The sequence below is a fragment of the Sitodiplosis mosellana genome, unplaced genomic scaffold, assembly GCF_009176505.1.
Source record: "Sitodiplosis mosellana isolate CC-2019 unplaced genomic scaffold, AAFC_SMos_1.0 Smas_scaffold_1, whole genome shotgun sequence".
Taxonomy (NCBI): Eukaryota; Metazoa; Arthropoda; class Insecta; order Diptera; family Cecidomyiidae; genus Sitodiplosis; species Sitodiplosis mosellana.
The window spans coordinates 14,596,975-14,608,159 of record NW_022595244.1 but is presented as its reverse complement, the minus strand read 5'-3'; the positions used below and the strand labels follow the sequence as shown (position 1 = coordinate 14,608,159).

At 35.6% G+C, this 11,185-nt stretch overlaps 3 protein-coding genes across 3 annotated transcripts; 2 read left to right on the top strand and 1 right to left on the bottom strand.

The window, feature by feature from the left end:
• Positions 1–40: 40 nt before the first annotated feature.
• On the top strand, positions 41–2,885 carry LOC129580525 (probable RNA-binding protein CG14230). Its single transcript, XM_055471020.1, has 6 exons — positions 41–253; positions 317–813; positions 896–1,087; positions 1,160–1,644; positions 1,727–2,232; positions 2,316–2,885. Exons 1-6 carry the CDS (start codon positions 163–165, stop codon positions 2,504–2,506), a joined length of 1,962 nt encoding a protein of 653 aa, XP_055326995.1. The 5' UTR covers positions 41–162; the 3' UTR covers positions 2,507–2,885.
• Positions 2,886–3,429: 544 nt separating this feature from the next.
• On the bottom strand, positions 3,430–5,411 carry LOC129580326 (elongation of very long chain fatty acids protein AAEL008004-like). Its single transcript, XM_055470644.1, has 7 exons — positions 4,736–5,411; positions 4,486–4,676; positions 4,205–4,283; positions 4,074–4,138; positions 3,905–4,010; positions 3,690–3,826; positions 3,430–3,597 (listed from the first exon to the last, which is right to left on the bottom strand). Exons 1-7 carry the CDS (start codon positions 4,794–4,796, stop codon positions 3,430–3,432), a joined length of 807 nt encoding a protein of 268 aa, XP_055326619.1. The 5' UTR covers positions 4,797–5,411.
• A 2,044-nt stretch (positions 5,412–7,455) lies between these two features.
• On the top strand, positions 7,456–9,034 carry LOC129580523 (uncharacterized). The gene is made up of 3 exons (XM_055471018.1): positions 7,456–7,592; positions 7,691–8,128; positions 8,218–9,034. The coding sequence occupies exons 1-3, from the start codon at positions 7,520–7,522 to the stop codon at positions 8,886–8,888; spliced, it is 1,182 nt and encodes a 393-aa protein (XP_055326993.1). The 5' UTR covers positions 7,456–7,519; the 3' UTR covers positions 8,889–9,034.
• The last annotated feature ends 2,151 nt before the right edge of the window (positions 9,035–11,185 follow it).

Sequence of the window (11,185 nt, the reverse complement as noted above, 5' to 3'; positions counted from 1 at the left end):
CATGGTTGACGGTTTCGCCGACAGGCTTCGCTGTCAGTCATCTGTCACCTGCACACCAAACACATGTGAAATACACATGTAGTTTATCTCGACCTTTTTTCGGAAAAAACAACATTGTTTCACCATTTGGTTGAAGTTTTATTTAGAAAATTGGTAGAAAATATGGCAATTAGTGAGCAAAAGCGATTATTTATTGGAAATCTTCCACCCGACATTCAAGATAATGAACTCAAGCAGGAGTTTTCTTATTACGGTAAACATCAATTGTAACACCAAATGTGTTTACAGTCAATAATTCATAACATTTCATTTGCAGGGGCTGTGGATAAAATTGAAATCAAACATAAAAAAGGACCGGATTCCGATGAAGTGCAAAATACATTCGCTTTCGTCACAATTGGAATCGATGATCGAACGTTGCAGCAATGTCTTCAAGAGTTTAAAGAGCAACAATTTCGTGGTCGATTCATACAAGTCACCGTTGCCCGTGAGAATTTTTTGGAAAAACTAAAACGAGAACGTGAAGAAGCTGCACAACACAAACCGAAGAAAGATGAATCGACTAAAGTCCAAACGGAAACAGTCAAAGCAGTGCTTCCAACCATTTCAACGGGCAATTCGTCGAGTTCAGAAAGTAGTAGCTCTGATGATAGCAGCGAAGACGAGAGTCCACCAACACAAAGCAAGCCAGTTGCCAAGCAAAATGGATCGAAAAAATTTAAATCATCGTCTGAAAGCGAGTCCGACTCCAATGAAAACGAAGACAATTTGGTGCTGAGGAAAAAGTCAAGGATTTTCCTCGAAAATGGCAAGGTGACTAGTGAATTTTTCTGAATGATATTGTTTCGTACAATGAATAATTTGTGTGTTTCATACTTGTTTTTTCACAATTTAGATCAAAATCGACCGCTCAGTGTCCAGTGGTGAAGCAATTCACGTTATCGAATCGAAAGCAAAAAAAGCGGTCAAGAAAGAACTAGACGAAAAATCCAAGAAAGCCGACCAAAAACGACTTGAATCGTTGAACAAGATGAAAAATTCATACAATGAACAGAAGTTAGCCATTAAAAAAGCGTTGGCTGGAGTTGTAAGTTTCTAATTTCATTTTTTTAAATCATTTTTGAGCTCAAAACATGCTAATTATCATTTTTCCACCTAGGATACGGCGAAGAGAAGCAATAAAATCGTGTTCGGCGATGATGACGATGAAGGTACTGCCGTTTCAGTTACACCACAGTCAACGAAAGCATTAACTCAGACAAAAATAAAAGAGAAATTCTCAAACGAAAAGAAACCAGCGCTGTTTGACGATGCAGAAGACAGTGATGATGAGAAAGGGTTTGAGGGAAATTTCGCAATAAAACAGCAGTTCGAAGGCAAAAAGGGCGAGAAACTGAGGAGATTGCAGGATCGATTCCAAGGTGATAGCCGTTTCAAAATGGATTCAAAGTTCATGGAAGATGGCAGCGATGAGAGTGAAACGGAAGGTGGAACGTCTAAACAAAGGGATCAAAAGTCTGTGGCGAAAAGCAGTAATGATATTGAAACGAATGAAACAGACGAGCGTCAATGGCAATTGGATATTTTGGAAAAGGTCATGGGCAAAAAAATATCTGGCAATACGCCGAGAGAAACACAGAAAAAGTTAGTAATCTTTTTTTTTCATTTTCCAATCCCTACTGAAAGAATTTTATCCAAAAATTAAAAAATAAATTTGCATTTTCAGAGCACCACTTTCAATGTTACGTTTCGATCCAACTCGAGCTGAGCACACAAAGTTCGTTGAGCCAAAAGTCAAGAAACGAAAGTCTAAAGTAAACAATGAACCTGAATCAAAGCGACTGAAGACGGAAGAAGATCACGAAGAATATGCGGAACCAGAAAATAATGAGCCACCTGTTTCGATGGACCATTTCTACGAAGTCAGAGGTGATCTGAAAAAGTCGATGGGTACGGGTGGATTTAGTTTGTTGAGCATGTTCAACAGGCCAGCTGAAAATGCAGATTCAACATCAGCCGCTGATAAGCCATATGAAGAGAAATTAATTGCTAAGAACGGTGTAAAATTCCTAGCCGATTTCGATCCGTTCAAATATGACTCGTCCGAAGATGAAGCAAATGATGATAAAAAGAAAAGCAACAATGAATCGAAATCAGAGAGTGATAGCAAAAAATTAAACCTTAAATATGAATCATTTTTCCCATTGAATTCGTCCGATGAACGTGTATCAGGTGAGAGATCAATCTGAAATTATTTTTTCTATTTTCAGCTTTCATTTTGATTGAACTAACATAAATCACTTTTCATTCCACAGAGGGATTAGCATTTTTCAAACCACCCGAAGCAGCCGAGAATGATGAAACAAATTCAAACGAATACAATGACGCACAGAGACAGGAATTGAAGAACATAGTTAAGCGAAAGATTAAGAAATCCATTCAAAACGCGCTACCTCGAAATGCAAAGCCGAACAAGCGGTTCAAGAGGTTCGCCAAGAATCTGTAGAAATTTATTGTTATCAATATCTCCTTTTTTTTAAATTAAAGGCCTATCTGCACTTCGAGTGACAAAAATTTGAAATTACAAAATGTGTTTTTTTTCGTACATTCGTCCATAAAGAGTACTATATTTTGGACACAAAACATTTATCTCGGTGTATATAGTACGAACAAACTAGTTTTGTAGTTTAAAATTTATCTTTGTCATTCGAGGTGCAGTTAGATTAAAAGGACTTTTGTAAAGTATCTTGACGATATGTCGTTTTTTTTCATTTTTAACATAAGTCATGGAGTTGTTTTAAAATATTCTATTTTCAAATGCACCAATAATCGTTGAAATTCGGTCGGCAATAAATAAACGTTGTTGCTCCATTATTATTAGTAAATCCGAGTGAATCCGTCTTATTTATTTTCGTTCATGGAAAAAAGAAAACAGAAAACAAAGCGATTCAAGTTTCTATTCTAAATAAATTCGTTTAAATGGTACATAATTTCTTTGAATGTATGTTTTATGAAATTGTCTACATAAAATGGGAAACGGCTTGAGGAGTTAGGAAATTGTTAAGACTACGGTCAATTGACTACGGAATATATCAATTGACTGCGATCAACTGCACGAATTTGCGTAGAAAGAATTCGAAAAAGTTTTAAAAAAATTTAAGCTGTTTTATATTTGCGCCTTTGTTGTGCGGAATAAATTGAATTTTAATTCGATCGATATTGTATCGATGGGTTTTTTCTGTCAAATATATGAAGATTTGTAATGTACGAAAAATTGCAAATGAAAAAATATTTTAAGATTATTCATAAAAAAAAATCCCTTCAAATTAATTAATTAAAAACGTTGCTAAAAATATATTATTTTGCTTCAACGATGCAAAGAAATTACATGTGAAAACGGAGATCAAAACATGATTCCATCAGACGTACTCATTGTTGCTTCGGTTTGCGCACGTAGGCTTTGATGTAAAAGTCCAAAAACAGAATAAACATAAACGTGTTCTGTATCACACCGATGAGGCTAATGTATTTTGGCCACTGGCAATCGAAGAATAATATCGGGTTCAAGAAGTGAATGACCAAAATACCAAATTGTATCTGCAATTCACGCAAAATGAAAATAAATGCATTAAACATGACCGTATCCAATTTAAAGGGCAACATTTGCATTTCAAATCGATTTGCCTCACCAGTTGGAGTTGTGTTATGTGCTTTTTCCACCATAGTGAATTTTTCATTTCAGGTCGATACGATGTCAAGAAGTAGTAGCCATACATAATCACGTGAACGTATGAATTTATAACTCCGAGCAAAGTGCCGTGACTGCCTGTAGAAAATAGATAGAAAGTGATGATTTGCACAAGTTCGTGCAATGTCAAATAAAATATGCAATTTTCGTAATTACCATTTAAAAATTTAATGTATACGAATGTAGCGGCAACCATCCCCGCATGATGATACACATGCAAAAAAGTTATCTGATTGTTCTTTTTGCGGAGCACAAAAAACACCTGCAAATGCAAATTTAGTAATGAATTTGATTGAATGACATGAGCATGTTGTGTAAGGATTACCGTGTCAAGTAAATCGATAATTTTGCAAATATAGTATACATACGAGGCAAAAATTATTTGTCGCACTGAAAATTAAATGATGTTGATTTATAAAAAAAGATACATTTATTATTCTTCAATTTTGTTCTCACTTTCATATGAGTCATTTGTTGGATCATTAGCTCCGCACGATAGGTTAATCGTCTGTTTCCAATACGCATAGTAGCCAGCCTAGTTGAAGTGCATAAATTAAACGAAATCATTAACATTTTCAATTTCATTTCAATTTCCGCCTATTGTTCCTCCTGAACTTGTTTTTTTTTACGTTCTGAATGCAGAATATTTTGTTTGAATGTAAACAGTGTCATTGTTAATTTGATTAAAATTAATTTACAAAACAGATTTTTAATTTCGACGCTTTGTTTTTACTTACATACGAGCCCATGAACAAATTCAAAATTATTTGAAGAAAATTGTAGATTTGGATGATGTTATTGAGTTCGTAGGCTGGACGAGTTTTCATAAAGTGTTGTCCCCAAACAGTGACAAAATACACGTACCAGGTTATCAGTCCGATGATTAGCATTGGCGACGATGTTAACGGATATTGGACAATCCGTGGATCTGTTGGCATAGAACATTCTGAGTAAATACAATTAATATTCAATCACCGTGTCACATACCCTGATACTCATGGAAAAGCCAATGGTATGTGTTGTAAAACGAACGCAGCACAAGTGCCATTTCTAGCGTGTGTTTTTTCCCACCCTTAGAGTATGTAACAATGTTTTTTTTATATCTTCCCAATATTCCCTATATTTTTTCCGTTCGACTTCTTTTTCTTATTCATTAATCTTTTTGCACTGCTTCAAAGTAACTTTCTTTCATCTCTGCTTTTTATGCTGGATAACTTTGTTGCAGAAAAAAAATTCAATTGAGTCAGAATTTCCGGGAAAAAATGATGAGTTTCAACATGCACTTCTTTTTCATAGTTTTTTCTTCATTGGAAAAGTCACAAACTCATCGATGGCTTTTTTCAATTATCTTGTAAAAAAAAATTTCTTTCTTAATTTTCCGTTTCTTTAATTTTTCACTTCATCACAAAATCGTCCTAGCCGTGCTAACCGTCCATCCAACTGAATCAACGGGCGCAACTAAAGTGAAATTTATGTATGGATTATGAATTTGAAATGTTCATTGGTTGGTTCGCCATAGCGGTTCATGTGTTAATGCTCTTTTTATTCATTACGTCGTGTATGAAATAAAATTATCCAATCATGGCGCTAGTGGAAAAGGTTTACGACCGAAACAAAAACAAAATAAACGGCTATCAAATTGATTTAATTTGAATATTTCTAAGAAATGCTCTAATTTCAGCATGAACTAAGTAAGCCAGAATTGAAAAATAATTCAACGGTTCTACCGCAACGTTATAGTCATTCAAACTAAACTAAATTCTAAATTCACACAATGGTCTACATACAATGACGAACAGCAATGACGAAGGTGATAACGAATGGTACAGGTTAAAAACAATCGGAAATGAACTTTCATTTTTCGAAATATATTTGTGGCAGCGACGTTCTAATTATGACGTCACAAAGCTCATTTTGATAGACCGAAATTTACGTTGGCCAGTTGTTCGGTAAATATTGTGGTTGCTTGAATAATGCGGGGCCCAAAATGAACACACAAATAAATGTTCGCGCACATATTTATTATTCGCAAACAAAAACAGCGAAAGAGTGGCGAAAAAAAGAGAGAAAAGTGAGCGTCATACAAACAATAAACCAAACATATGCGAATTCCTTTGTTTATATTTTCATTTCCATGTTTTATTCTCTTTGCAATGCACTGCAAACGAGGAAAAAAAACTGCAATTGGTTAAAAGTTCAACTCATTCTTTTATACATAGATATGTATATTTGTATGGATTTTTATTTCGGTTTCATATTTATTTTTTTCCAGTTGAACTTTATATATTCATGCATAACTCTATCTCAAAATTCATTTTATCGCATTTTTTTTTCCTGCACCGACACAGATGGAAATTGGTTTGAATTTCATTGAAACGAACACAAAAATGCAGCGCTGAAATAAAAATGTTCCATCGGTCCGCGACGCTGATGTAGAACATCAATGAAATGTAAACTTAATTTACTCGGCACTCGTTTTTCATTTTATTTTTAATTGCATGGATTAATTTATACACCTGCAGATTATTTTGGATCTGAAATTGTGAAGAGGAAGAAAAAAAAAACAACGAGGACAAAAAGCAACAACGACATTCACACAGCGATAATAAATACAATCAAGGCCATAAACGAAATTTTAACCGAAATTCGTTTTTCATTTTTATTGCGCGTGGTTGGACCAATCGTGGGCAAAAAAATTTCACGAAATGTGCGAAAAACAACAACATTGAATTAAGTTATGGGAGTGAAGACGAGTTGCACCTTCTGAAATTCCAATTAATTTCGCTTCCATTGTCAGTTTTTTTTTTACTTTGCGCTCGTCTTTTACCTCTTTTAGCAAATGTAAATCAAATTGATTTATAGCGTTAATAAATTCAAATTTTACTGAATCAAATGGTGTGTATGATTTGAAAAAATATCGTAGATAAAAAAAGCAGCAACAACAACAAAAACATCCAAATAAATTGTTTCAAGTGATTCAATTACATAGTTTGAATATCGAACATATATTGATGAACACTAAATAGCCCTGGGCAAGTATTAGCAAATGACCTTTGACATTGGCAAACAACAACACATTCCGAATTCGACTGGACTGGTTGTTATCGGTTCTTAGTTTTTCTCCCTCTCCCTCTCCCTCCCTTTCTCTCTCTCTCTCTCTCTCTCTTACTTTCAGACAAATCGAATGTGTACTACGGTCATTAAATGATTTCGTAGAAAATCTTTAGTACGGACGGATTATGTCAATGAACCTACTTAACGGGACATCGCCTAGTCGAATAAATTGGATACAGGTATACACAGGCCACTGTTATTTCTTCTCTTTCATTCTTTACCCAGTACATAAACCCCCTAATTAAATTTAATTGCCCGTAACGAATGGACACAAGCAAGCACCGTCATGGAAGCTGATAATTAAATCGTTTGTTTACAGTGCGGAATTTAATGCCGACGGGGCTTTGCTTCTTATATGTAGAGATTTGTCGCTCCGTTTACTCGACCGATTCTTATCGCACCGATAGTATAGTACATTATCTTCCACCCAAAGTTTACTGCTCTTAATATTTACTTTGTCCATATCGAATGGTCTTATCGCTCTTTCTCACCAAAGTACATACACATACCAACCCATATTCACACTCACATCGGTGACGAACAGAAAAAAAACAAGTTGTTCTCAACTGAGATTTTGCTTAATATTTTTGTTTTTCAGTCGTATCGTAGCTGCGTTCAAAGACGGAGCTCTCGTGTTTGTTGAAATTGAATATTAAAATGGCTTTCAAATTATTCGCAATTTGTGTCACTGCGTCGGTATGTGTTTGTTTGTTGTCGATCGTTGTTGCAGGTAAATATCTTGTTCGCAAATCCATATTAATGTAGTGATTCACTACTTCATGAAAGAAACAAGAAAATTCAAGTTTTTTTTCTCGTTTCCATTTATAGAGCGCGACAGCTGCAGTATTCCGATTACAAAGCAAATACCTAAGAATGAACCAGTTTATTTAATCGAACAGACAAACGGACATTTGAAACTGTACGAACCGACGGGAAGCAATATTGAAATTTCATCGAATGAAAAATTGATTCTGTTCTGTCCGGGAAGGCGGAACACATTGATCCACTCGAATGAGAATTCAAACGAGCTGTCATGTACAAATAATTTCCGCAGCAAATTACACCAATCGAATTGTACGAGACAAGTAACGGGCGACCTGGAAACAACAACAAAATCGTGTCAACTCAATAATCGTCGGGGTCTCATTTATCGGGCTGGTTTTGCGGTGCAACAGAAATTCGTCGAACTATTTGAAATTTGCTACGATAGCCAGAGTGCATCGGTCATCTACTCGCACCATCAAATCAATGGCAAAGCAATAAATCGTAAGTAGATTCCTGTTTCCGTTTGCTCTCTTTGTGAACGAGTGAGTTCTTTTTTTAATTTCTCGGTTTTTTTTTCCTTTCTCATCTAGATAACATAAAGGAAAGTGATCGCGTAGGTTTCAAAACAGACGGTCTACCAAAGCGGGCTAAAGCCGAAGTGAATTATCGAAAGCAGTCACAAATAAACCACTTTAAAAGTGTGCTTGGTCGCAGCCAACAATACTTTACGAACAGTTCATTCTTGTCGCGTGGCCACTTGACACCAGATGCCGATTTCGTATTTAGCTCCGCACAGTTTGCCACATACTTCTATGCGAACGTTGCACCTACATTTCAATCGATTAATGGCGGAAATTGGAATCGCGTTGAGCACATTGCACGACAGTTAGCCGGCCAAGAGCAAACCAACTTAGACATTTATACAGGCACTCATGGTCAATTAGCATTGCCGAGTAGCGGCGGTGACTTGGTGCCTCTCTACTTGAGCGAAACCGACCAAATCGAAGTGCCGGAATATTTATGGAAAATTGTACATAATCCCCGTACAAATGCGGCCATCGTATTTATCACAATGAACAATCCATTTGCTCGCCGTTCCGACGTTCGTGAACTATGCCCAGACGTTTGCCAACAAAGTGGCATCACATTCACACAAAATGCACGACGTGGTTTCACCTATTGCTGTACGTATGAGAACTTTGCTCGGCAATTGTCGCCGCATCCATTGAGAGCCAACCGTTTGCTAGTTCTTCACAAGTAATTCTTCTGCTGAATGTTATTTTGAACGATGCCATCGGACAATTTATTTAAGTCTTTTTAATTCTAGACTGCACATGACCATTTTAATCGCTTTTTTTCTCTTCCTCAAACTCAAAATAAAATAAAGAAGAAATTTACTCGAAATTATTTACCCTTGTATTATTAAATGGATTTACTTTCTGGAACAAGTACTATAAATCTCCGTATTGCATTTGGATTTTAAGTAAAGCAACTCGACTGGTGTCTTTTTTTCCGTGATTTCAACACTCCGTTTCCATTCACTTGTTGCGAACATTTCTACTTTGATTTTCTAGCGATTTTCGTTGACAACAAAAATCTGTCGCTGTTAAAGACGATTATGAGCATTTGCTTCGAAAAATCGTCTTAAATAATTCTATTTCGCAGCTAAGCACATCGCAAAGTTTCTGAGAATACCCTGTTGAACAGTTCATGTAATAAAGCCCAGAAAAAAAACTACATCTTATAAAGATCAGCAAGGACGAATGCTTCTCAGATGAGAGCAAAAACAAGAAGAGAAAACGGCGTTAATTATAAATTACATCATCAATTTCCAGCTCAAAGATATTGTCGTCTCTTTCGATGGATGCTTCCAAGTACAAGAGCAAAGAATTTATGACGCTTGTTGAAGTTCATTAAAAACAAGCTGTAATAGAGCTAGCTAGCGTAAATGAACGTGAACGAAAAGGAAGAACGAAAGCATAGAGAGAGAAAAAAATGACTCAGTCCTGATGCTGTGCACATTTTTACCACAAAATGACATTCTTACGCGCACAAAATACTTCACATTATATTAAATGTTAATTAGAATTTTTTTAATTACACCGAAAAAGCGTGCGGATAAAATGCACTGCGAAATATTTTCATGCCTTGAGTTGTTCGATGCTCCAATAACAAGGGCTTGCTGTTGTAGTTATTTGACTTGATAACGACAACGACACCACTCAGTGGCGAACACAACAAAAACAAAGACCACCGCTTTTCCAGCACATATTTTTAGCAATTGAGAAATGCAGTGCACGCAACGTGTGAACCACAACTCAGAAAGAGTATGTGTGGTAACGAGAAAAAAATTTCATTACAATAATTAAAGAAAAATTATTGCGGTTGATCGGTGACATTCCAAGTCAAGAGCGTTGTCCTAAGAAAAATAACTGCGGGTTAGAAGTGTTTATTGCGTTGATCCAAAGATAAATAATAAGAATTATCGAATCTGGTCGTTTAAAACTCCGTAATTAAGGAAATGTACAGAGGTGAAGACGGACGTTTTTCTATGGAAATTTTACGTTTGTATATTTATGAATACTTGAAAAGAAAAACTCAATAAATATAGAAAAAAGGTCTTCAATCAACTTGTCATTCCTTATGTTGCATGAAAATGTTCCTGCATAAAATTCAATCATGTGACGCAGGTATGAATCACAAACCATTCAATTCAATGAAATCTATTATTGTTTTTGATCCGCCCACTCTAAAAATACTGAAATTCCTTTGAACTAGTATACCAAAAATAAATCAATATTTTCTACTTTGAAGTGACTTCTATTCACCAGGGGATTTTGTACGGAAAACAGACAAATTCCCAGAAATGTACATGTGTCAAGTTCATTTTTTCCTGTACATCAACAGTAGCAAAACACGTTGGAATTCATTGCTCTATAGATGGAAATCGTTCGAGTGGAATTTATTCCGTATTGGATTTTTGACCAGCTTGTTCACAGCTCGCTGTGAGCACATATTGGTATAAATGTAGGCTTCGTAATAAATAAATAAGCATAGGAAACGCTTTCAGAAAGGAAACATTTTTCGTTTGTACTTGATGGATCTGCTCGTGTCCGTGGATCCACATCGAATCCAAACTGATTTTTTTTCCACTCAGCATATTTTCAATTCAATGATTTGTAGTGGGCGATATGGGGTAATCAGTAGCGGTAATTTTCCTGTTATGTGAGTACATTTTTGTGAAATGATAAAGTTCACAAAGAAAAGGGATATTTTTGGAAATTTATTTGTTCCGTCCAAAATTCCTTCTGATGACTTTCCATTTCAGAGGGATTTGATTAACTGCCATAAACTAAATATATTACAAGGTAAATTTTCCAGAAAATCTTTAGCCATTGGTCAACCACTATATCTCATTTCAACCCTTGCAATAGCGCGTCGTCATCACTCCATGTTGATGCGAACAAAATATGTTACGAATAAAAACTTTTCTCATCATGAAATGTCACCACGAAATGAAATGAATGAAATTATATAATATTTTCCTCGGCTTGGGGA